Genomic DNA, 27,299 nt, shown 5'->3' with positions numbered 1-27,299 from the left:
CCACTGAGCCACCGCGGCGGCTGTGCATGATTTCCATTCTCCTAATATTGGTTTTATTAAGTATAGCTTGTTATTTATCTGACTATTCCATGTGCTCTGCCATTTGTTCCTCAGTCTGCTCTGAACTAGCTTCATACAATCATTATGTGGCATTCTTATTTTCTGTATTTCCTTGTTGTGGGCTTGAGTAGCCCATGCGTCCGCTGTCTCGTTACCATCAATTCCAACATGGCTTGAAACCCAACATAATTTTATGTTATGCCCTTGTGTTACGATCCTTGTTATGTTATGTATGACCTTACTTAGTGATGGCATGACTGCATTTCTGGACTGTAGTGCTTTCAGTACACTGAGGGAGTCTGTGTAGATAATACTGTTTTCGATGCTCTTGCTTATTATTTTCTCCGTAGCAAGAAACACAGCATAACACTCGGCTGTAAAAGCTGATGCACACTGAGGAAGCCTTACTATTTTTTCCCAGTTCCCTTCCACTACTGCACTTCCAACATAACCTGTAGTTTTCGATCCGTCTGTGTAGAACTCGATGTAGCTATCATATTTTTCCTTTAGTGTAAGGAACTCTTGTATGATGTGTTCTGGTGGAATTTGTCTTTTGTTGAATTGTGTCAGACTTATATGACAGACTGATGGAAAACTGTAACAAGGGACAAATGCATCACAACGTTCTGCAACATTTGGTAGTTTCTGATAAGTCAAGTTCTCGGCAGATCTCCTCAAACCGCATTAGCAAAGGCCTGGTTGCTTGGGGCTTATTTGTAAATATTATTTGACACGGGCATGTTGTGACAATTTTATAGCACACGTGTTTTGTTCGAGACCTAATTCTAAGAATGTATGCACATGTAAGGGCTTTTCTTCTATCTTCCAGTGATGGCTCATTTGCTTCAACAAGAAGGCTCATTACCGGAGACGTTCTGTATGCTCCACAAGAAAGGCGGATACCTAGATTATGAACTGGATCTAATTTTTTGAGATATGAAGGCCTTGCCGAACCGTACACTATACTCCCATAATCTAGACATGAGCGCACTAGAGAACGGTAGATATCAAGGAGGCATGCTCTGTCAGATCCCCAGCGTTTCCTTGAGAGTACTTTAAGGATATTCATTGCACGGGAGGCCTTTACTTTCAAGTTGTTTATGTGCGGCAGAAATGTAAGTTTTTTATCAAATGTTATTCCTAAAAATTTATGTTCTTGTTTTACCGGCAGTGTGGCTCCATTTAGGTGTAAGTTCGAATCGATCTGCAAGCCTCTTTTAAGCGAGAAAGCAACAGCCACTGTTTTCTGTGGAGAGAACTTGGAACCATTTTTGTCTGCCAAGATTGCTAGCTTGTTTAATGTGAGTTGTACAGGCGCGGCCATAAGTAAACGGAGCACGCTATTGCGTTCGAAGGGCAATCACGCTTTCCCCATTGGCGATGAAGACGCGTTGTTTGTCTGCAAGGAAGCCCACCAACCTCCTCTACCGGCATGCGCGCACCACTGCTGGAAATTTCAATTAGGTGACGCGTGAAAAATAGACAGTTGCGTGCTCCGTTTACTTTTGTCCGCGCCTGTACCTGCCTCTCACACGTTGACAGGCTGGAGGACGTGCAAGCAATCTGAAGGTCGTCGACATACACGGAATACATAATGGAGTTGGGAATTATTTTCGCTATGGAATTCATTTTCACGACAAAAAGAGTGGTACTTAGGACACAGCCCTGCGGTACCCCGTTCTCCTGGACAAAGCTCTGCGAAAGGGTTGCACCCAGGCGCACCTGGAAAGACCGGTCTGACAGGAAATCCTTCAGGCAGTTCAACATCCTACCCCGGATGCCAAGATCTGCCAAGTCGCGTAGAATCCCATATCTCCATGTGGTATTGTACGCCTTCTCCATGTCAAAGAAGACTGCCAGACAGTGTTGTTAGTGTATGAACGCCTCTCGGACTGTGTTTTCTAAGCGGACGAGATGGTCAGTTGTCGAACATCCTTTTTTAAGTCCGCACTGGTGGATGTCAAGGAGTTCACGTGATTCAAGAATGAACATTAGCCTAACGTTGAGCACACTTTCAAATGATTTTGCGATACAACTTGTAAGGGCTATGGGCCTATAACTATTAGGGGAGGTGGGCGGCTTTCCAGGTTTTAAGAACGGTACGATAACTGCTTTTTTCCAAGCCTCTGGCATCTTTCCGGACACCCATATTTTGTTAAAAAATTGCGAAAGTGCCCCTACAGCAGCTTCGGACAGGTGGGCAAGCATTTCATAATGTACATCATCCGGGCCAGGTGCTGTCTGTTTACCGGAAGAAAGTACGTTTTGGATCTCCTGAATTGTAAATAATGTATTGTATGTTTCGTTTGTACTGCCAGTCGTTGGAAGTTTCTGCTTTTCAGTTGTGTTTTTGTGTTTTAAGAATGACTGTGTGTAGTGTGAAGAGATTGAAACGTCAGAGAAATGTTGTCCTGTTCATCTATACTTGTTTGTGTTCCTGGGGCTGTTAGAAATGGTACTGTAAAGGGAGAGAATTTGCTGTCTAATTTATGCACTTGTTCCCACATCTTTTTTGATGTAATTGAACTATTGATAGATGATACATAGTTTTTCCAGGAGGTCGTCTCGGCATTGCGACGGATACGACGTGCATTAGCTCTCGCCTTTTTAAAGTGTACAAGGTTCTCGTCTGTGGGGTATTGTCTAAAAATTCCCCAGGCTTTATTTGGCACCTTCTTCGCTTCTCTACATTCTCTGCCATACCACACCTTGTGGTTGTGTCGAACCACCCCAGAGGACTGAGGGATAGCTAGGCGTGCCGCAGAAATTATGCAGGATGTGATCATTTCATTTAGTTCATCTACATTAAGGTGATTGCAAATATTTTCTCTAGAGAGTCTTTTTCCCGAAACAGCTCCCAATCCGCTATGTGAAGTTTCCAGCGACGTGGTTTGCTTGGGATGATTGATGGTGATGATGACAAGCTGATCACTACTGGCAGATGATCGCTTCCGTAGGGGTTGTCAAGGACATCCCATTTAAAATCCATAAAAATAGATGGTGAGCTAAAAGACAAGTCTATACAGCTCATTTTTTCCGAGCTTGGAGAACAGTATGTGTTTTTGCCTGTATTAAGCAGGCAGAGATTATTTGACGGAATAAAATCTTCTAAAATATGACCCCTAGTATCTGTTTGTGTACTTCCCCAAAAACCAGAGTGAGCATTAAAATCACCGACTACCAGATATGGCTCTGGTAGCTGTTGTATAAGTGTTTCTAAGTCATGAAGTGTTACTGATAGATGTGGCTGTAGAATACCGAGCATATGGTGATGGTTTTAAAATGGAGGATGGTGACTGCAGCAGCTTCATATTTGGTTTTGATCTTGATTTCATGCGTTGCAACTGCACTCTGCACAACAATAGCAACACCTCCCGAGAGCCTGTTAGCCTGCTCTCGGTCGCACCGAAATACTTTATACTTCTTTAGGATATTCTGCTGTTTCGGACCTAAGTTTGTCTCCTGTAGGCATAAAGCCACAGGGGAAAGTGTGTTTAGAAGTTCTTTTATGTCAGAATAATTATTTAAAGGGTCCCTGAAACGATGTCCATGTAGGCAAAGAGAAGTCGAAGTATTGATAGACATTGAACGATCGATCATCTTACCGCAAAAATGTTTGATCTACCATGTGTGGAACCAGAGATAATGGCTATTAAAGATGACCACCAGCCTTTTCCCTCTCAACTCGTACACCGGAGCGAACCATAAAAAAATAAAGATTACAGGCCGGGACCATGCTCCGCCCACAAATACGTCATCGACGAGATCGGTTTGTTTACTTCCGGTTGACGCGCTCTTTCGCTCGCTCGCTCGCTTTCCCGCTGTCTGCTGTGTTCACCTGTGTCTCGCAACCGTCGCTGCGGCTTCTCTCGTACTATGGACCCCGAGCTGAAGGAACGACTTTTGCGGATGAGGGCCGAAATGGGATTTCAGCCTTAAGGCAGGGACACATGTGCGAAAAGTGTGTGCGATTCGCTGCGGCGCGCCGCTGTGAACGACGTCATAACGACCGATCGCAGCTCGTCGCCTGCGTCCAACCTGCTGGATGTCAACGACGAGCCACGCGCGGTAAACGCAACGACGGGAAGCGATAGTCAATACGAGCGCGGAGAGCGGCAGCGTCATGATGCCGTACAGCGCGCTCCTCATGGCGCTCGGGGCCGAGCCACGCCGGGCCGGCCTGCCAGCCTTGATGCCGGCGAATGAAAAACGCGCTATAGTCAGATACAACTTAAGTCTGCAGTGAAGCTCCGCCCACATTCAGCCTCCGCGCACAGAATTCCTCCACTACGAAAAAGTAGTCCGCTGCTTAAACGTTTCTTGTTACCTAAACAAGAAGCTTATCACAAGAAAAAAAATATCAGTTCTAGATACATCGTGGGAGGGAACAGCGCGAAACAAAACGACGGACAAAGGAAGAGGACACAAAGACGAGCGCTGACTCGAAACTGAATTTTTTATTGAAAAACGAAAACATATATACATCACACTCACGTGAACAAACAGAGCAACTACCATTGGTCTAGTGGAATCAAGACCATCAAACGCACAATATGCCACGTGGTGAACTCTGAACAAAAGCACCCCTGAATCCCGAAATGAAGCAAGTCATGAATTATCTAAAAACGATACTTCTTTGTTAACTAATGCCAAAGAAGGCTGGCTGATACACTGTGATTCCTTCTTTCGTATGAAATAAGCTTCCATAATCTCCCTTGTCAATTTATCCCGGTGTCTAAACAAAATTTTAGTTTTTGTGACCAAAGGGCGGCACTTTTTCTGTTTTTTATCATTTTCCTTCCCACACTCGCGGCAATGATCTTTCAGATGAGAGTATCTGGTGTCTGATAGTGAATTAAAATGTTCCCTCAGGCGAACATTAATACATCGGCCTGTCTGACCAATGTATACTTTTTTGCCCGACAGTGGAAGCTCGTAGACTACAGAGCATGCGCATTCCACCAACGGTGACCTGTGAGTAACACGGCATTTAAATGGACTAACTCCTAATACACTTTCACTACGGTTTCTGATGGCCCGGCAAAGCCCGCTCAACTTGCAAGGTGCCGAAAAAACAACTTCGACTTCAAACCTACCAGCTACATTTTTTAGATTATGGGCTACTTTGTGAATGTAGGGGATGACTGCCCTTTTCATACATTGGTCAGACAGGCCGATGTATTAATGTTCGCCTGAGGGAACATCTTAATTCACTATCAGACACCAGATACTCTCATCTGAAAGATCATTGCCGCGAGTGTGGGAAGGAAAATGATAAAAAACAGAAAAAGTGCCGCCCTTTGGTCACAAAAACTAAAATTTTGTTTAGACACCGGGATAAATTGACAAGGGAGATTATGGAAGCTTATTTCATACGAAAGAAGGAATCACAGTGTATCAGCCAGCCTTCTTTGGCATTAGTTAACAAAGAAGTATCGTTTTTAGATAATTCATGACTTGCTTCATTTCGGGATTCAGGGGTGCTTTTGTTCAGAGTTCACCACGTGGCATATTGTGCGTTTGATGGTCTTGATTCCACTAGACCAATGGTAGTTGCTCTGTTTGTTCACGTGAGTGTGATGTATATATGTTTTCGTTTTTCAATAAAAAATTCAGTTTCGAGTCAGCGCTCGTCTTTGTGTCCTCTTCCTTTGTCCGTCGTTTTGTTTCGCGCTGTTCCCTCCCACGATGTATCAGTACAAACTCGCCCAGTTGTCCATCCTTCATCAGTTCTAGAATTTTGATACGTGGATTGTTTGATATAGTCAAACACTAAAAAGGTGATTTCATTTACTGTTGCGATTGGCCAGCGCAGTAATACAGGACGCCGCGGACCGCGGCCCAGTGTTAGCAACTGCTGTTTTTTTTAAGTTGTATCCTACTATAGTATTGTTTGTTCTCGTCCATAGCAAGCCGTGGGATAGATGCATGTCAAAAATGCATCATTTCTGACGATCGCTGGCCAATACCGAGTTGCTGGTAAAAGTGATGACTGCAATACAAGCAAATTTCATCCCACAGCCGCTTTGGTGGTGCTGCTGCTACTTGGTGCGGTTCGCCTGCCGTCTGCTAGCTCCGTCGCTGAAGGCGTCGTGGAAATCGAACATATCTTTTATTATGGGACGAGTTTGCAGTAAAGCGATGTGAATAGTAGGCCTTTTATTATAGCGCAGGCGACTTCCGAAGCGCCGTCAGCTGAGGCTTCGGTGCGAAACCAGATAGGCCTAGCGACGACTAGGGCAGCCTGGGACCAGCGCGCAGTTCGTTGCGCGGCGTTGCCGCAGGTGGTGTCGTTGCCGAAAGATCCACTTTTGCACAGGCATATTGTCGTTGCTCGAATCTAGGAAGCATCCTGTCTGGTATCATGGCTGTTTTGTATTTTCTTGTGCGAACGTGAGGTACGCCGAGCATGCCGGCCGGCCGGCCAGCCTGGCCGTCTGCCAGCGTCATAAAAATGAGCTAAAGTGTGTTCTTGACGTAAATAATGAACCCTGGGATAAGAAATGTGAAAAATGTGTCATTTTTGAGGATCGCTGACGAATACCGAGCTGCTGGTAAAGGTAACGACTGTGATACGAGCAAATTTCTTGCAACAACCGTCTCGCAGCTGCCGCTGGCCCAACGTGGGGTCCGGCTCGCCTGGCGCCCGCTCGCTTCGCTGCTGAAGGAGTCGCGGAAAGTGACCATACTATTATTTTCTTGTGAGATGATGCTGTTGACTGCAAAGCGATGTGTAGAGTAAGCCTTTTATTATAGCTCAGGCGACTTCCGAAGCGCCGGCCGCTGCAGCTTCGATGCCAAACAGTCAATAGGCCTAGCGACGACCACGGCAGCCAGGCAGCAGCAGAGCTCGTCGCCCGGAGCGCCCGCGAGCGGTGCCGTTGCCGAAAGCTCGCAACATAAGCAGGCATGCTTTGTCGCTGCTCGAGAAGTATTTCTGATAACAAGGCGATCTTGCCTTGTGATATTTGTACACCATCCCAAGCAGCGCTCAGGCATTGATGCACGGCGGCGAAGTGCGACACCGGTTGTGAGCGGAGCTTAGGTAGAGCGGCGCAGCGATGCTCACCGCTCCGTGTGTCCCTGCTTGTAGTGGGGCGGCAGTTCGCAAGCGACGATCGGTGCGGCACGTCGGCCAAGTTTTTAAGGACATGCCGTTCAGAAATCGGGCGCTGAATCTTGACGACGACGACAGCTCGCTCACTTCCATCTTTCGGCAGACAGTGCCGAAGGGCAACATCTTGCCGAACCCTGGCTTTGCAACCAACGCCACAGCACGGCCGGTCCATTTTGATTGCGCATGCGACGGAGGTCGCGACAGAAATCAGTAGTTCGGCGACTCCAAATCGCATCTCGGTTCTCGATTCGGTTCGACGGCCGCGCCGGCGGAGTAACACAAACGGCACGAGCAGACGAAAACATTGTAAACCGGAAGTGGAGTACTAATTTCTGACACCCAGCACACAATAACCGCGTAAATATGCATATAAACGACAACTCTCCTTGGTGAAATGCGAAATGGTTCCGTAAAGAGTAAGAATGTGAAGTATCTAGAGCTTTTAGTTTGTTAAATATGCGATTTCACGTTGGCACTGCGAACCAATGATAGCCCTGCGCTGGTGACGTAAAGAGTACTAAAATGACGTAATGAGTACAGATTCGGGCGGAAGTTCACCGCCGCTGGTCGCCGCAAGGCTGGGGAGCAGCAGTTTTTGAAAATGTATTATAAATTATCAACTCGCTTTTGATGTATTGTACGCGGGGGGGGGGGGGGGGTATTGAAGAAGTTACGATACTGGTTTTGGGGGTGCCATTACTGGGCTCTTTATCTTTTCTTTTTCTTTCAAGAGAGCTGCGCCGCTGCAGCGGAGGTGAGCTCTCCGTTGTGTCCATCGCCTCGCTAGAGGCTCTGGAGGCCCGCGGAGATCCCGCGGGTGTGCGGTTTGCAGGCCTCTCCCGACTGGGGGAAGCCTTGCGGGCAGCTGACTGAGGGGCCGACGGGCCCTTTTTGAGAGGTGGCAGGGCAGCCTTGGCTGCACCTGCCGGGGACGGGGAAGGCCCTGCCTCAGGCTTTGCCTGGGCATTGGCTGGAGACCGGTGTGGTGTGCCGCCCCTACGCACCACATCAGCAAAATTTGTTCCTGCAGTGAAAGAGAATGTGTTGATGTTGTGTGACAGTCGATTACGAGCTTCTTTGAATGAAATGTTTTCTTTTGTTTTTAGAGTGATTATTTCTTTTTCAGTTTTCCATCTTGGGCAGGATCTTGAGTAGGCGGGACGATCTCCGTCACAGTTTGCGCAGCACAGGGCTGCGGCTTCACAGTTCTCAGAAACATGCTCGTGTGAGGCGCATTTTGCGCAGGTTTTTCGACCACGGCAACTCAGCAACCCATGGCCATATCGCTGACAGTTGAAACATCTTCTGGGGTTTGGGATGTAATGTCGGACTTTGATCTTCAAGTAACCTACTTCGATGTATTCAGGGAGGGTGCTGGAGTTGAAAGTGAGGACGAGATGTTTGGTTGGTATTTCTTTGTTTTCGTTTCTGATTTTGATGCGAAGTACATTTGCAACATTTTGGTCTTTGAGACCCTCGAGCATTTCGTCTTCGGTCAGGTCGAGAAAGTCAAACTCTGATATCCCACCACAAATGGTGTTCAAGGATCGGTGTGCAGTTGTTGTGACAGGAATGTCCCCTATTGAAACTATGCTGGACAGTTTGGAGTGCTGGTTGCTGTCTTTAATTTCCAGAAGCAGGTCACCGCTAGGCATTTTTGACAACTTGTAGCCCGTGCCCAAGGCATCGGTCAGACATTTGGAAACCATGAATGGGGACAATTTTCTGGCAGTTTTTTCAGTTTCACTGTGGATAACGTGGTACTTTGGAAATGTTTGTTTCGTTTTTTGAAAGCACTGGGCTGTAAGGTCTTCGGTCCGCACTCTTTTCGGGGTGCGATCATTGTTTGATGTAAGAGATGCCATAAAAAATTATGTTCTTCGGCCATGGTGCCAGCTGCCCACCATGGAGCCCAACAAGGGGACGGGACAGGAACTTGCAAGCAAGTCCTGCCCACGCCAGCTGTACACCCCAACTATAACCCAATATGACTCCACTCAGGGCAGTTGGTCACACAAGGTTAACCCTAGCCGCCTATGAAAAGTGAAAACACTGAGAAAAGAGGAGGAGACAGGAGAGCTGTAAGAAAGGAGATAGGACAGTGAAAGATGGAGGGGAGGACAGGAAAAGGCGACTGCCGATTTCCCCCGGTCAGGTCAGGCTGGAGGTGCCGTCTACAGGAAGCTGAGGCCAAAGTGGTGTGTTGCCTCCGCCGAGGAGCCTTATGGGTCCAAACTGTCGGCATCGGCTCAACCACCAGGATCCCCTTTTCCCTGGACATGGCGTTGCCACGCACTGGTGTCCCAACTCACCAACGTCTGCATGAATCAGACGCCCCTGCGGGGAGATTCCAAGCTTAAGTAGTGCATAATCAACAGAATTAAAATTCTGGGACAACGCACAAGCGACAGCACTCCTGCTGTTTCTCTGTCCTCGTTCTTCCACGCTCCACAACACACTTACGATCAAGTGAAACAAAATGTCCTCAAGGGCAACATTTTTCACCTCCTGACCATGCATGAAAAACATCCTGCTCGATTCAATGTCTTGCAACAAGACATCGCCGGATATGCAATAAATTTCAAGTGTGCACTTGTGCCGAGACGCGGAGCTACATCCGCAGCCAGGGCCAGTGGCATCGAGGAAGTACAGCTTCACTTTACTGATTGCTGCTTGTTTGCAATTTGCACCAGCCACAAATCGCTGCCTACCCATAATGCTCCAAAAGAAATGAGCAGGGATACAAATGCAGACTGCTGCTCTGTATGCTTTTTTCTTCTTGTGTTCTGCTTGTCTAGGCAGCAGGTGAAAAACTGGGTCAATGCATCCATGCGCACTGCAACGCCTTCAAGCCGACAAAATTCACGCTTGCTATCTGTTTTCCCACCATCTTTGGTTCTCACCGGGATTAAGCAGCACCGCTGGCAGCCGAATAACTAACTAACTGCGATGCCTGTGAGCTTCTTCTTCGCAAGAACGTTTCAGTGCAGCTTCCAGCAGCCATATTGGATTTCCAGGGGTGCACCCTGAAGGCCATGGAAGCTGCGAATACCCCCAAATCACCGATATACTTAATGGCCTTCCCACCTGCCTCAAGGGCTTTTCCAACCGACCTAGTGCACGACTTCCTCTATCCACTCTGCCACCTTCACAGGACAATCGGGAGAGAGCGTTCCTCCGTGCATTCTGAAGGTGTTGGAAAGTGGCCTTCCTCCTCGGAAAGAGCTGCTGGACTGATGCAGCCACCATCGCTTGCTTTCCACACTGCCATGTGCAGCTGCCACAATGCCAACCAGCAAAAAAGAACTGCACTATTCCATTACTTGAGGGACAACCTCCAGAAGAAGCAAGGGCTGTACAGCGAAGGAAGGACTCTGTTTTGTATGAGGTGCTGTGCATTTCTGGATGTTTCTGCATGCTTCGCGGATCATTTGCAAAATCTAGACAAATTTCTATCTCCTCACTACTGCTTTTATTTCTTACATGATGCCACTAGCTCTTTGCGACTATTTCAGAAAATTTTCCACCCGTTATCCACGCTGTACTTAGGCAAGAGTTTTTGCCAACAACTTTTTCCGCTGCAACAGAGAGGCGGCACTGCTCAGAAATTCAATCAGTGCTCCACAACTGCAGGCCCGTATAACAGAGAGCAATTCTTTTGTAACATGCTCTGCCATGATTCAGTGTTTTCATGGAAGTCCAAATCCAGCCACTACAATCAGTAAATGTGGAAGCAAAAGCATAGGCATGAAAGCGGATTTGATTACAGGTAGTGTGCATGCATCCTTGCATCCAGGATTTGCACAGATGCTTGTGAAAGTTGTGCGTTTGTAAATGAGTGTGCAGTCATTTTTCCTGCCACATGCATGCACTGCATACGCCTGAAAGTTTCTTGTAAGTGCCTGCATCCTTTGCAAAAATTTGTACTTATATAAATATGTCATTACAAAAAACACTGACGCACCTGTGATGCTTTATTGTCACCAAATGTTTTAGTTTAGCTTAGTTTAGGTGGGTTTAACGTCCCAAAGCGACTCAAGCTATGAGGACGCCGTGGTGAAGGGCTCCGGAAATTTCGACCACCCGGGGTTCTTTAACATGCACTAACATTGCACAGTACACGAGACCAAATATTTGATTGAAATAACTTTTGTACAATAACTATTTGCTTACTGTTTGCTTTACCGTTTTTCTCTTCACCAAATGATTTTTAGTACTGTCTTCAAAATGTGAACCTGTCTTTTTCAAAGCATTTCTTTTATAGTTGGAACTGTGCATTTTGTAAGTATGCCCCACTTCTACTGGCCCTTTAAAGGGCTAGTGTAAATAACACTAAAATTGCTGTTTTGCATAAGTAGCAATTAATTTCTGCAAAGCAATAAAAGGCTTTGCCTCTGATTAGTAGTCATCATAGGAGCGTTTTCTGACTCATCGCAAATGGAAATAAAACCATGCGGCGCATTTGCCTTGTAGATTAACCAAATGGAATATCTGGATCCCCATGTTTAACATTAACACACGTACAGGGGTGACATAAAAAGAATCATCAACGACTTTAGCGTCTACTATCCAAGAGCAATGAAATTGAATGCGACAAGTGGAGCGCATAGGCACTGCACTGTTTGCATTTCTTTTAATCGTGACAGTACATTCAATGCCCGTCGACCCTCGGTTAATGCCCTCTGTCCGTTGCCCAAGACTTATGAAGCCAATATTTCCTGCTCAGATTTATTTTTCGCTCTCAATGCCTCAGGTACCTGAGAACGGTATGGAAACACAAACTTTTATTTATTTATTTATTTATTTAGAGATACTGTCAATCCACTGGGGATTTTAACAGGAAGGGCGTTTGGAATAAGGCACATCAAAGTATAAACTACAACAACGTCAATGAATTAGTGACAAAAAAGAGTGAACAAGAAAAAGGACTGAAGGGCAATATAAAGCCACTACAGTGCCGCACTTAATTAAGGTTCAGTACATAAAAGTTGTGGGACACTGTAATAGGATCATAGGAATGTACAGTTGGTTGAAGACAAGATAACATATTCAATACGTGGGATATATGCGAGATTAGAAACACACAAGCACTGTTAAGAAAATGGCAAGGCAATAAAAAGGAAGCTGCCAACAAAGGCTCAGAATTGAAGTCTGTTTACGAGTAAAGATAATTTTCTACCAACTGAGTAAAGATATCTAGTGATGTGCTGCTGGCAATGGAGTGGTCACAGGTGCTCCATTCTCTTATTGTAAGTGGAAAAAAGGAGTATTTCAGGCAGTCGGTACGAAATGTGTGCTCTTTTAATGTTTCTGAATGTCTGTGACATGTAGGTCTTGTCTCTGGGGCCATCAGGTACCTAGTTTTATCAAGGTTAAGTTGATTATGGAGTAACTGGTAAAGTAATTTTAGTCGTGCTAGTTTAGCTCTATTTTCCAGAGTGAGAATGCCGGCTTTCTTAAGTAGTTGGGTGGGCGAGTCAGTAGGCCTGCATTTGCTAAACATAAATCTTACTGCCTTTCTTTGAATAGCTTCTAATTTTCCTATGAGATATTTAGTATGCGGAAACCATGCAACGTCCGCATGCAACGATGGAACGAAAGCGTTGCATGCAATCAGTTTTGTTGGAGGGGGAGCTTGTTGAAGATGTCTTTTGAGGAACAGGAGTCTTTTGACGGCGGCTGATGTGACATAGGTGACATGTGAATCCCATCTGAGATAATGGGATATTATTACACTGAGTATTATTACTATTCTTACTGTTTGGAGCATGTCTGCTGGTTCGTCGCTCTGTTACTTGCTGATACAACCTAATCTAACATTTACCATGCCATCATAAAGAAGGCTTTCAAAAGTCAAAACAACAACAAACCCTTCCATTAACACTCCCGTGGTGTCTCACGTGTGTAGGCAGGTTCACTGTGCCGTGCGTCTGCTGGTGGGAGAGTGACATCCGAGAACTGAAAACTGTTGAAGGACTTTCAAGGAGCTTGCCCAGCAGAGTCATCGGTTTTCATTTCTGTCAACAAACTCCTCTTTAGGCCTAGAAGGGGCCCAATATCTAAATGAAAAACGAATTTATTGCTCCTACGTTTTGTTATAAGCCAGAAGAGACTTACCCAATTTATGGCCAGTGAAAGCAGCAGTAACAACGACTAATCCAGTCTGAAGCAAGGAGTCCCACTTTGAAGGACGCCACCATTTTAGAAACAATATCTTAGCGCACGGCAGCATTTGACACATGTGCACTACAAAGCATGCTATTTTTTTAGCGTATGTTATCACATATGCCCATTATATAGAGGCACTACATTCTGCACTACTGGCAGCTTAGGTGGTGCTAAAAGGAACTACTGAGATGAGTATAGTAGGGATGCGTACACAGCCCCTTCATACTCAAAGTATACAGCTCACCTAGGAACCACACAGAGGCCCTCAATAATCACCTAACAATAACCAGATTTCAATGCCCGCACCCAGCGTGTGGTGGTCATTGGCGACAGAACATCCACATGATAAGCAGGTTTATGCTGCCAGACACTCCACACATTGATGATGAAAAATGCTCCAACAGCTAATATAGAATGAGAGAGAAAAAGAGTCGCACCTTCTTCAGGCTTGACCGGGTAAGAGCAAGAGATGCACTTTTGTTTAACCCTCGTCTGGCCCACTGCCACTTTTCAGGGAAAGAGGGTGGCCGCTACAACAGGTCAAAACGGGAAGGGTGAAACACAAGCACCACCACTTCCCGGCCACTCTCGCACATGGAAGTGGAGAGAAGATGCCACCACTACATGCACAGAGCATAGGCGGGTTCTTGGCCTACATGTGTGCAATGATTTCCTGGTCCATGGCAGCACTGAGACTGGGCCCAGCTCCACCTGAACTGGTGCAAGGAGTGAAGAACAGGCAGTGGCGCCCCGCTGGTTTTCCTCAGGTGAACCATTTTTGCCAAAAAACCAATGTTTCTCATTAGGCCTAAAAGCTGCCCAATGGTAAAACAAAACAAAAAAAAAAGCTGCAAATTCATCGTTCATCCATTTTGTTATGGGTAACATCAAATGAAACGAAAGCCCTCAGGGCAATTTACAGCCAGTAACACCCATGAGTGTGCTCTGAAGCACTTAGAGGTCCAGTTTCTTGACGACCACCAGCATCTACTTCCAGAACCATCAGGTGTCCCTGAAAGGGCTTCACCACACAGCTGTCGCCCTAGGCTGCAGCATCGGTGTTGGAAACCAAACAAGTACAAATGAGGCACACACCTGTTAGCGGAGTTGTAACCATCTTTCATCATACCCGCCAGGCGTCGGGAGCCTGTCCTTGTGAAGTCCCCCTGTATGAAACACAGGGGCCGCATAAAGCAAGTGGCTGGGCAGAATTGCTTCAAACTAACTTAAGTACGGTGCACTAAGTTTATTACAGGATCACAAGAGGTTCAGTAGGGTATGTCACATTGCTTCTTTTGAATGCACCCCAATTTAATTTTCCAGTCAATGGAATACGTGCTCAAGTCATAAAAGTAGCATTAGGTGAGAAGTGGACGTAATAAGTCAAAGTCCTTTTATTCAGGCAGCAGTAATAGGTGCCTAGGAGGCAGACATAAAGGCAAATTAATGCCTGACTCAGTGTCGGCCCCCTTCGCAAACACATCACTCAACAGCAGGTACAGTCACATCGTTGAACAAAGTTTCGATCAACATAAAAGGAACACATTAATACAGCATAGCATACAGGGCTGAGTCATACTGGGAGGAAACAAACAGCCAAAATAAATCGCATGTAGTAATAGGCAGAGAAAATAAACAAGCGGGAACAATAAAACATTCACAACAAAAACCATCTGGTGTCTACTTGGAACCCAGAAAAAAAAAGGAAATAGTCAAAATTGTGTGCTCAAAAAAAATGTGTTAATGTTTCTTTTAAAGGCTAGAGCTGAAGAACTGTCAGTAATGATATTCATAACCATGGCGTGCTTATTCAAGAAGTCAGGAAAGTTAACTTTTGTGTTCCGTAGTTTGTACGAATCCTGTCTCTGTTATAAATGGTATGCCGGAGATTGTACATGTGTTCTTTATGAAGATATTTCTCAGTGAACGATGATGCACTCTGTTTGATTTGAGTGTATATAGCTAGTGCTAGTTTTTTACATAGGATGTTTGTGATGGTCAGGATGCGGTGTGTTTGGAATAACGGTGCTGAATGAGTTCGGCGTGGGACATTTTCTATTTGGCGCAGAAAATGTTCTTGTAGTACATGTAGGTTCTCTAAATTTGTTTTTGTGGTCGTACCCCATACAAGAAGACAGTAGTGCAGACGGGAGTGTATTCGAGCATAATACAATTGCTTTTTTAACCATGGCGGTAGCAAATCCTTTAGTTTATAGGTTCTTGATATATCTGTTGGAACTTTTGCGACATGTGCAGACCAGTTTAGGTGTTCCTGAAAGATTACACCTAGAAATTTATGTGATGCAACGCGTTCAATTTGCTCATTGCCGAAGCGCAGAAGAATGTCTGACATACATTTATTTTTTGGTCGAAATACAATATACTTTGTTTTGTTCGTGTTCAGGGCCAGTTTATTTACGTCCAGCCACACAGCCAGACATTCGCCTGCCTCTCATATATTCGCACCAGAAAAAAAGGCGTCAGTGTCATCAGCATACAGGATAATTTGCGGGGTTAGTGGAATATTTACAATATCATTGATATATAACAGAAACAATAATGGACCAAGTATAGACCCTTGTGGTATCCCATATGCGATAACACCAATATCTGACTGCACTTTGCCTACCGCTGTGTACTGAAATCTGTTTGACAGGTAACTCTTAATTAAGTCGAGAGCTACACCCCTAATTGGGTAACTTTTGCAGTAAGATTTCATGTTTGATAGAGTCGAATGCTTTTTTGAAATCAAGAAACAATCCTACTGTGTACAATTTATGCTCAAAGTTATCTATTATTTGATCTTTAATGTACAGAAGGGCCGTCTCCGTTGACTTAGATTTTTGGAACCCATACTGTTGTTCTACTATGACGTCGTTGTGCTGGAAGTAGTTTAGAAGGCGTGTATTTATAATTTTAGAAAAGATTGGCAAGACAGAGATAGGTCTGTCTGTAGACCAAGACAGCAGATGCCATGAAAACCTTTTCCAAAGCCATCATACGACTAACTTTTGCTTGAAAAGCTTGGTATTCTTTTCTGCACACAGAACACCTCTTTATAAGTCAGGTGCTTTACTCCCATAATTCGAAAGGTAAAAATTGGGTAATATTTTTTTTAGCCCAAATTTGAGTACAAATCAAGCTATTCAGCAAACAGTTCCATAATTTTTGTACTTTCAGGTCATCCATTACAGCAAAAGATGCTCTCATTTAGTACTTGCTTGCAGGCTAGACATCTTATGCCCATTAATTTCATAAACTGTGCCAATGCAAACCCTGATTTTACAATTATTTTGTTGAATACATTACCGTGCAGTATCTCGTGCGCAGTACTTTCGAGCCTGACCGGCCTCCCTTTGTAGCAGTGGGCACCGATGCCAAAAGGTTAGCAACGCTGTTCCAGCCTAAAATTGCTACTATCCTAATCAGTGCAACTCCAGTGTTTTTTATACCTGCACAGTGTCCGCAGTCTTCAGATCTCCGCGTTCTGTTGCAGCAAAAATGAACATTCATGGCCTAAATTAGGGCAATTTCTATGGGCTACCTTGCGTGTGTGACATCAGAGTTTGTATACTCATTCATATTTGCTCTGTGTTTGCTGAACAACAAACTTTTGAGCTTGTTTTTGGTCATTTCAAGAAAATCAAGATCTAAGCTGTCACTTAAAGTCACCACTTTAGCCAATTAATGCACTGATAGGTTTTGTGACAGTACCCGAGCTCATGATGCGATGTCCTAGTGTGGTCGAAACTCAGTTTTGTTTTTCTGGTTCTTGCTGTTTTAAAATACGGCTACTTGATACTTTGAAAAGTTTTTTTTTTTGCCAGGTAGAGGACTCTAAGGAATGCGATGTGATTATGAATTCAAAATGTTTAAAAAACCCCCAGATTTGCCCTTCACACACCGTCATGAACAACAAGAAATAAAAACACTTTAGAATAAACACTCATCTGAAGCTAACCCTCCAGAAAAAGTATGACATCCCCCAATTTTCATGCAGTTCCTTCAGCTTTGTGTGCTGGAAAACCATGTAATCTAGAAATCTGTTTGGGGCACAAGAAACAGGATGAAGGCCCTTAATTATAAGCTGTGCTTTGTCAATAACAGTTCAAGACAGCCCAAGCAGTGCAGGGAAAGCCAAATGAAACACATACCAGGGCATAAACTGCACTGCCGCTCCCATGGGTATGTGTGTTTTTTTTTTGTCCTGTCTTCTCTTAAACTCACCGCAGACGGTGGGAGGAGTCAACCAACGCATGGAGTGGCTTTTTGTTTTTCAGGTTTCCGTGAACAAATAGATCCAGTCAGAGACACAACACAGCTGCGCCCATGGAAATAAAAATATGCGTGAACTCTTTGCTTTCACTGATCGCTGCGTATGGCTCTGCTGATGGCAGAGCGGCAAGATGACACAGGACTGGCTGAAAGGTTGGTTGACTCCTCCTACCATCAGCGGTGAGTTAAAAAAAAGGCGGGACATTTAATCAGATTTAATGTATGGAAATTGGCCGCACAGGACAATAATTCAAAGTTTCTAAGGATGCTCGGAATGTGTAGATCGAGTTCCCGCGGTAAAGAGACGAGTTCAGATTCCTGCTTAGTGCACCTTTCAGGTTATGCAACACCGTCTGGAAAAAAACACCAGAATACAAGATGCCCAACAGCCTGTTTGCTGGTGAAATTGCGCCAAAATCAAGTTGAACAACATAATGTACAGCACCTTGAGAGCTACAGTGCCTGCATACTGGCGGCTAATGATGTCTCCATTGTTGGCCCACAGCATTTGGAAAATGCGCCGACAAGCTGTTGGCAACACTCCTTCCGGAGGCAGCAGCCCAAGACGAACAAACTAAAATTAAACACAGCGAAAAGCTGACATAAGTACACTGTCCCCCCCACATAAAAAGGGGTGCACCATACAGCAAGTGCAAAGACCAAGCAGGGCACAGCAAACAGTGCTGTTTCAAACCACCCTGCAGATTCTAAACATCATCATCCCATTCGGTGAAGCTATCGTCAAGGGGCCATAACTAAAGAAAACCACAAATCTGCTTAGGTAGCGACTGCTTATCACAAATCTTTTCAATATTCAGCAGCCAAGTAAGTATGTTAGGTTTTAGGTTCTATTCTAATAACAGCTGACTGATTTGATTCTAAAAATCTTCAGCATTTGCAACTTATAATTCAATCAATCCCTTCATCCCTCTGCTCCTCAGGCACACTTTTGAAAGGAGGTGATTCTTTTTCAGAGTATTCCAATTTTTTGAGTCTGCCATCAAATGTGGTAAAATAGTCCACCCCCTCCCATACTGTCAGAGGCCATCGACGTCTTGGGCGCCTAAACAAAGTCTCGTACTGCTATGACAAATGCGACAACAGTCTCCCCCAGCCAACTGATCTGCAAGCCCAGCTCAATCCATAGGGGGCTACAGGAACACAGAAGACCATTATATTCTGGGTAGCGAGGAACCACAATTTGCACCCCCTCTCTGCACATGCTTATGCTCGACCGATAGTACTGCTCCGGTGCGCCTGCCGCTAGGGCTCAAAGCTACTGCACTTAAGGTGCAAATCATTATTCCCAGATATCAAAATGGAAGCAACAAAGTACCTGCTGCTCGTTGAAAAAGAGGCGATAGATAGCATCTCCAAGCAGAACATGGGCTGCTATGAGGGATGCCTGGTGTTCTTTAATATCACACAGGACATGGGTGCCTTTTGTGTTTTCACCCCCATCGATATGTAGCCGCTGCAGCCAGAATTAAACTATGGCCCAATAGCCAAGCCCCCTAATCACTGAGCCACCGCAGCGGGCACGATAGAGAAGTTTTCAACACAATGTACTGTATACAGTCAAACCAACATAGTACAACAAGTTCCAACCAATAATTGTTACGACCAGGTTAAGACTAATAAATCAACATGCCAGAACTGAGAGCTTTTAATGAGAGACCGGAAAGTGGTGTATATCCGCAGTGCAAAATGCATGCCAGTTTGGCTGCTTTGCAGCAATTCTGCTCACATCTCCCAGAAAGACATCTAACTGCTGGTCATAGGTCAGTGAGAGATCTGCTGCAAAAATAAAGGCCCGGAAGCAATTTACAGGAGGTACCACATTCAGATACAATTTCTCTCGGTTCTGTTTGTAGTCGTTCATCACTGCCTGCTGTGCCAGTGACACCTGCTATGGGCGTCTTGTCAACCACGTTTTCAACTGCCTCGACTGCATCACCAACATGCAAAACAACCATTCAGTGTAGGCCATCTTGTTCATGGTGGGAGTCCCACCAACCTTTGCTCCATTGGTCACTGCACCCCTAGCATCCGGAAACCATTCTTGATGGGTGCACTTCTTGGCGCGCATCAAAGAAGAATTGTACAGCCATTAGCAGCATGATAATGAGGTTGGGTGTGAGTCAGCTTGCCTGCACAGCACCATGGACTTATCACTCCAGTGAGCCCTTCCCACAGTTTCCACTACGAAAGGAAACAAGGTGCCAGCAAAGATGCTCAAAACGTGAAAAAATTGCTTTCGTAAACCAAAAAGATGAGGTGGGTTCGCCCGCTGCGCTTTTTGAATAGTGATCACGTCTCTGAGTAGTCCAAAGCTCCGAGAGCCAAATGAAAGGGATGCAATAAACTACTTTACATTACCTTTAGATAGATGTTTAATCGGAGAGATTTTTTACAGCCTGTGATGTCTAAATGCTAAAACATCCTTACAGCTGTGGCAATGACATTTCGTTCTTGATTTTTTTTTAATCAACATGATTTCGTGGGTTGAATGCACATTGGCTGCATTTCAATGGAGAAGAAATGCAATAGCGCCTGTGCTAAAAAGACCCCAAGTGGCCTAGACCAATATACTCGTCCCCAATGGTGTTTCTGATAGCAAAAGGCACACTTTTGGAAGGTGAAGACATGCAATCGGAGACAATCTTTAAACAAACAGCTGACTGTCGAGCAATCGAATGAAGGTCAATCTCCAGTGGTTGCTATGAGGCTTCAAATGTCTAGTTGTGAGCGGTAACAGAAAACCAAGCAGATCCGGAACGCCTTTTGGTAGAAGCAATAACTGAAACAGCCCAAGCCATTGATGCTCTGTACTTTGTGGGGACGCACTCGCCCCCTGTGGTTCGCTTTCCCGCAATGCACCCCAGCTGTGGTTAGCTCCCCCGCAAGGCACCCGCCTCAGTTGTGTTACTTTTAACTAACAGGGGAGGGCGCTCGCGTCGCAGCGACACCAGCGCCACGGATGGCGTTTTGCTGAGCACGCGCGGGGGAGAGACGGTTCTCTTTGGCTCGGCATCGGGAAAGCACGCGGACGTGTCGCAGGCCGCTCCACTCTTCGCCGCGGGCGCCTCGTGGTCGGAACATGCTCACGCCACCCCATCCCGTCCGGCCTTGGAGCTTCCCCTTCGCCCTAGCGTGGGCGAACGTTCGCTCGTAACCGTGCTGGTGAGTCGGACGTCATCGATTCCTGAGTGCATTTTGTTGCTAGCTGGCGTTATTGTTGTTGCAGCAATAAATGCCTTGTTTGTGTCAGCGAGTGCGTCGTTCCTTTGTTCCTGCAGAGCAAGGCCCACCGTGGTCGGCGTGTGCTCGGTAGCGCTCGCGACCACGGGGTGGGGTCCGCGCAGCTTTGAACTGTGTCAGCCACGGTTAAACGGGGAGAACAGATTTAACTCCCCAACTAAAACCCCACATCTGGCAGCCCAACATGGGTCCTGCTCTTGGAACATTGGACGACTGCCTGTTCGGTTCGAGGAAGGCTCTTTGTCCGTACTTGACAAGTGGTAGGCCTAGTGTGAATTTTGATCGCTAGGACCTGCGGCATGCTTTCTTGAGTGCGAGGTGTATTGCGCTGCAGCATGTTTGAACTTTTCGACATGCTCAGCATGTTTTTTTTTTTTTTTTGTCAAGTTTTTCTTCCTGGAGTTTCTTCAAGAACCACTTGGTCCACATCGGGGAAGCGCGAGGCCAAGCGCCCACGGAGTTGCCAAGCCCGAAGCGAGTGAGTACGGAAGCCGTGTGGGTGGTCCAAGTTTTCTGTATATATTTTCTCACTGTCTCTTTTTCGACTGTGGGAGTCGCGGCTCCGGGAGCCGGGTGGCCTGGGGCCATGGGTGCCGCTACGAGCTCGCTGGTATTGCAGCTCGGCACCGGGCGCTCGGACACCGTCCGATACGGTGGGCGCCGACCGCTCAGAAGCTGCTTCGTACAGTGAGCGAGGTAGGACCACCCCACAGAGCTGATGTCTCCTCGCGGCTGCACGCACGAAACCCGTTTCGGGTCTTTCTTTTGTTGGGGGTCGTCGACCGTCACTATGGTAGTGAGGCCTAACGCTTTTCATAGCTGCCTGCACCATGTCGGAAGTGACACGACCACCGGACCATGAATTTGAGAGTTGGCGCACTTTGCTGCCCCCCCCCCCCCCCCCCATTTTTTTGTAACCTCGCATGAACCGAGCATTCTCGTTCAACTCAAGAAAGGGCTTTGTGCGCTCGAACTTTGCGTTGCACAGCCACCGGACACGTTTTGCTAGCGAGTTGAGCATTGAGCCACGAGGCCCTTGCGGACACCGTTTCCCCTCCCGTGACCTATGTTAAAAGCATGCGGAGTATGTTTCGGAAATTTTGAACATCCAGTGAAGCCACCCAGGCTTGCTGTCCTGTGCACATCGTCTCGCTGCCGCCTGCTGCGACGGAGCGGCCTGTATCCTGTTCGCCGCATCCATCCGGGGCAGCCGTGGCGAGACCAGACAGCAGCCACCTCCGGCTGCTGTTACCCTGGCGACTACTGCAGAATCCTGGCCTGTAGTTTCCAACCGGCCCTCCTCTTCACGGGCCTGCGGACACGTAGTTCGCGGGCCATGCGAGACGTCCCAGCGGAGACCTTCACACCGCCTTCGGAATACCACGGAAGACTGCGTGCACGCTGTCGGCGTGACCTCCGCTGCAAGACCTGCCTCAAGTGCATGAAGACCAGGAGACTCCTCCATAGCATGTAACTTGCAGGCGCGTGGGTCTATTTAAGGCTGGGGGGATGTGGGGACGCACTCGCCCCCTGTGGTTCGCTTTCCCGCAATGCACCCCAACTGTGGTTAGCACCCCGGCAAGGCACCCGCCTCAGTTGTGTTACTTTAACTAACAGGGGAGGGCGTTCACGTCGCAGTGACACTAGCACCATGGATGGCGTTTTGCTGCGCACGCAGGGGGGAGAGGCGGTTCTCTTTGGCTCGGCACAATCTATATCATGGTTGATCAGAATTTCAAGAATTGTTTCTGCGTCCTGCTGCCCACATATCTTCTCATTTAGAGCACCCATTTAAAATCAGCCCCATATTCATGCGCACAAATTTGTTCAAATATTCACCTCGTTTACTTGGCATCTCACAATGGAACAGTTTGCCTGCACATGTCGCCTCCATATCTAATCATGCATCTTTCCTCAAGGCTTTAGAAGGTATCTAATGTTAGGTTGTTTTGATTGCTTTCTTGTTATTGATGGTTTTAGATTACTTATCTCGTTTTTTTTCCCTTCATGTACTGGGCTGTATTCATTCCTGTAATGCGCTCCCTGCCCGGTATTGCGCGTGCTTATAGCTAATTCTGTTATAGCCTTGTGTAATCATTCAAAAATATATATCTATTGTATAAATACACAGGTTCAAAATTATTTCACTTCTCCCTACATTTTTTCCTTTTCTATATTTCTATGGTTATCTTATAAGTGCGTTTTTACTTGTGTGCATATATAACCAGTTTTGAATTGTATTCCCCCCCTATGCAATGCCCGAAAGGGCCCTTAGGGTAAATAAATGAAATGAAATGAAATTGGGAAAGCATGCAGACGTGTCGCGGGCCGCTCCGCTCTTCGCCGCGGGCACCTCGTGGTCGGAACACGCTCCCGCCACCCCGTCCTGTCCGGCCTTGGAGCTTCCCCTTTGCCCTAGCGGGGGCGAATGTTCGCTCGTAACCGTGCTGGTGAGTTGGACATCCTCGATTCCTCAGTGTATTTTGTTGCTAGCTGGCGTTATTGTTGCTGTAGCAATAAATGCCTTGTTTGTGTCAGCCAGTGTGTCGTTCCTTTGTTCTCGCAGAGCAAGGCCCGCCGTGGTCGGCGTGCGCTCAGTAGCGCTCGCGACCACGGGGTGGGGTTCATGCGACTTTGAACTGTGTCAGCCGCGGTTAAACGGGGAGAACGGATTTATCTCCCCAACTAAAACCCCACAACTTTAGTAGGTGATCGCACTCATGCAAAGAAGTTATGTGTCAAGTGTTAGAACTCTCCTATAAATACGCCCTCTGCTGGATTTTGCAGTTTAGAAATTGTGACAGTGGTTTGTTTATTGCCGTTCTTCAATCTCTAAAAAATGCCATTTAACTTCTTCTCTACAAGAACAGGCGTGTGCGTCTCAAGTTACCTGAACACTGCATGGTCAGTGATGCTGAATACCATGTTTACTTGATTTTAACCTGGCCTCAATTGTAATAACAAGCACATGCTTTTCTAGGCCAGAAAAAAAGGGCAATGATTTAGATTAACCTGTTTTGGCAAATGCACACGTGAGGCTGCCCAACTGCCACGTGCCTCCGACATCCCCTCATTTTACAGCATTCTCAACTCGTTCCCCTTGTCGGCACAGACCTTGCGACCAACATGCTGCGCTCTGTGGCACGCTTGGAGAACATGGCAGAGCACCAAGACGCTTGCGCATCCTGTACAGGAACGGCACGCTGCTTGGCTGAGCCAATCCTCCACACCCAAGGTCGCCTTTTTTTTTCTTCTTTCCCGGCATTGTAGTAAATTCGGTGTGTGTTCGCAACCGGCATTTTCATGTTGGCTCATGCAGGCACCTGGCCAAATGCAGCACTGCAGATGAGGCCTCGTGGGGCATCCAAGACAACGGTAATACTGATACGCAAGAAGTTTTTTTTTTGTGATGGTGATGGCAACAGGATGTTGCTGGAGTAGTTTCCTCGATTCTGACACACCATTTTTGGGAAATTTTTTTCGGAAAAAAGGTGTGCATTACAATCAAATAAATGTGGTAAACTTGGTCTATAAATGACTTAATTAAGCTTTCCCTCGCGTCAACAAAGAATGCTCTGTAGAGCTTTTAGTGCTAGGACTTTCATTTTTCAGGCAGCAGGGCAAAAAGAAGAAACAGTATTGTTTCTATCCTTGTGACAAAAATGCAGCTATACAGAAGGCATAAAAAAATTAGTAAATCAGTGATCTTTTTCCCAGCCCACTCCACAACCGTTTCATCCGTGGCGCTGCTAGAACACCTCAAGTGCAACCTACAGTAATAAAGCAAAAGCAGGACAAAGACCCCCCAAGCCCGCAACTTTCAGCCCAGCTCAGTTTTCAGGCCAGCCTGAACTCATGCAATACCCTATCAACAATCTTATTCAGCACACGATACAGTGACCTGAAAGTTGCTACCATGCATGTGTCCCATGGGCAGTGGTGGGAGACAAAAGATCTCAAATGTCAATGCTGACATGTGTGAAACTGACCATACGACAGCATGTGACTGCGAGGCAGACACTCAACGGTCCACTTCCCCAAGCATCGCTGACGCCACTGTGCTGGTGGTGCACCATCAGAAATGGATGCAAGCCTCTCTGGCACACTCCCTGCACTGTGATGCTTCTCACAACCGAAAATGCGCCCTAGCTGATGCTATAAGTACTATTGTGGACCCCCAACTTGCAGTCCTCACTGGCTTTGTGGCTCCTATCATCCTTGACTCCCTGCACCGTCACAAATGTTTCCTTCAATGATTACCCCGCGCAGTATATGCACTAAGATTTTACACATTTTTCCGAAATAGGCTTTTTCAGTTAGAAGAGTGCTTTTTTCGGCATAGTATAACAGAATACAGCTGAGACGTGCTAACTAGCAGGCTGGTCAACTAATATTGCATAGTGAACTTTAACTATTACTGTTAGGTGCCTTAATTATTGAAAGGCATGCAGCCTTTCATATATATATATATATTGTCACCGACAAGCAGTTGAAGAACACAGCCCAGGTTTAATAAGACGAGATGGGCATTCCAGACCGCAGGGAGCTCAAATGAGGAAGAAGACAATCTTCGAGCACCTCGAGTGCCCAAGGCATGGCAAGTTCCAGCTAAAACAGTTCCGATATATATATATATATAGACACACACACACACACACAATATATAAAGGCATATCAGTTTTAGAATTTTTAAAACGTGGTTTCTCTCGGCACGGTGGCCCAACAAATTTTGGCTCCATCGCGCCAAAATACATGCGCTTTCGAGAAGCTTGCAAGCAAAGACCTCTCCAGTGCATGTAACTCGCCGAAATAGCCAAAATTTGTTGGATCACAGTGCCAAGGGTAAACGCGTTTTCAAAATTATAAAAAGTGATATGGATATTAATTATAATGGGCTACATGCTTCTCATTAATTAAGGAGCCTAACAGTAATAGCTATAAAGTTAACAAAGAAATATCAGTTAACCAGCCTCCTAGTTAGCACGCCTTAGCTGCATTCTGAAGCACTACACCGCTGACAGTGCTGCGACGAAAAAAAGCGCTCTTCTAACTCAAAAAGCCTATTTTTATAAATTGTGTACAGTCTTAGATGAAACAACCTACGTCATGGAAATGAATCCTGGGATATGCATCCACCATGTTTATGAACCACCAGTTTGCAAACTGTGTCGTTTCAGTACAGCTATGTGTGCAGTTGCTCGAAGCACAGCGATAGCTGTGGACAGAAAATGCCGATGACACAAACTTCTCCATACAGAAGATTATAGAGGAGCAGCGCGAGCAAACGAAGGGACTGAGTCCCTGCACATGGCATGCATTAAACATCCAAACTTTGACCATAAGAACCACAGCATCAAGTAACAGGTAAATCTGCAATTTGGGCCTGGTTGCTTCTCCCTAGGGCACAGCACCAAGCATGAAGTAATCCAGCAGTGCATTCACTGAGCTGACTAGAAAGCTATAAAGGCTTGAGGAGAGCTACAACAATGCCTCAAACTACTGACCCCTCCCAGACTGACAATCCCTTCATTCCCGCACTAGTGAAGCCAATGTGCAATTATTGAGGTTTGAGAGCTTTCACACGAGGCTCACAAAGTTGCCGCCGGGAACAGGCTGATGCCAGCACTCAGCATTATGCTGGTCCAATCAGCCTTTGGAGCCGTAAGTGGAGCCATTTCCACAGCATGAAATACAACTGCATCGCTCAGTGGCCCTGGCAGCCAAGCGGTTCAGTGCGAGTCAAAAGAACCCCACGTGGTAGAGGTTAATCTGGAGCCCTCTCTCTTAAAGCCCGTGCGCAGCTAATGAGATGCAGATCAAAGGCATCAAGACAAACTACCAGTAGTACTGACAGTTTTGTATTGTGCTCCCTATTTCTTGACTGCAAAAGTGGCTGCCAGGGTGCCACAGTATAAATTTTCGCTGGCAGAATTGATTCGCATTCGAATTAATAAGTTTTTTTCACACATGGGGCTCCACTGATTCTGGTGGGACCACGTAGTATCTGCAAATTTTCAAATCCATTTATTTTATACAAGGCACAGCTGTTGATGACGACAACCTACCTCAAATACATTCAAATGGAGTCATACCCATGCTCTACCAGTTGCAAGAAAAGCAAATGACTGCCTGTTTGGAGTTCCTACCGAATAGAGCAGCACAGATGCAACGGAGAAAATTAACCAACCTGAGTGTCCATGGCAGTCTTTGCAATTGCCGTCTGCACAATATTTGTTCGATCTAAGCAATCAATGCAGTTGACTCGAAAGACACCCCGCTGACCACAAATGAGTCCTTGCTGATCTAGCCTAAGAAAGGTAAAAAAAATGTCAAACAGACAACAGGGAGGAAAGCCATTCAATAAACACAACTGCTTTGCATGACTCATTAGAACTGCAGTATGCATGTGTGCCACAGC

At 46.1% G+C, this 27,299-nt stretch overlaps 1 protein-coding gene across 8 annotated transcripts in view; it reads right to left on the bottom strand.

The window, feature by feature from the left end:
• sp3 (phosphatidylinositide phosphatase spermathreecae) overlaps positions 1–27,299 on the bottom strand; it is a 151,893-nt gene that overhangs the window by 87,163 nt on the left and 37,431 nt on the right. For all 8 annotated transcript variants that reach the window (XM_089578130.1, XM_089578133.1, XM_089578132.1 and 5 more), the window contains 3 exons: positions 27,069–27,189; positions 18,066–18,194; positions 14,441–14,511 (listed from right to left, as the gene is read on the bottom strand). In XM_089578130.1, the coding sequence (XP_089434256.1) occupies positions 14,441–14,511; positions 18,066–18,194; positions 27,069–27,189 (321 nt within the window). The remainder of the gene's footprint in view (positions 1–14,440; positions 14,512–18,065; positions 18,195–27,068; positions 27,190–27,299) is intronic.

This window comes from Amblyomma mixtum, chromosome 3 (genome assembly GCF_055824585.1).
Source record: "Amblyomma mixtum isolate Tamu chromosome 3, ASM5582458v1, whole genome shotgun sequence".
NCBI lineage: Eukaryota > Metazoa > Arthropoda > Arachnida > Ixodida > Ixodidae > Amblyomma > Amblyomma mixtum.
Note: the sequence above shows the minus strand (reverse complement) of the source record. Positions and strands in the feature narration are given on the sequence as shown.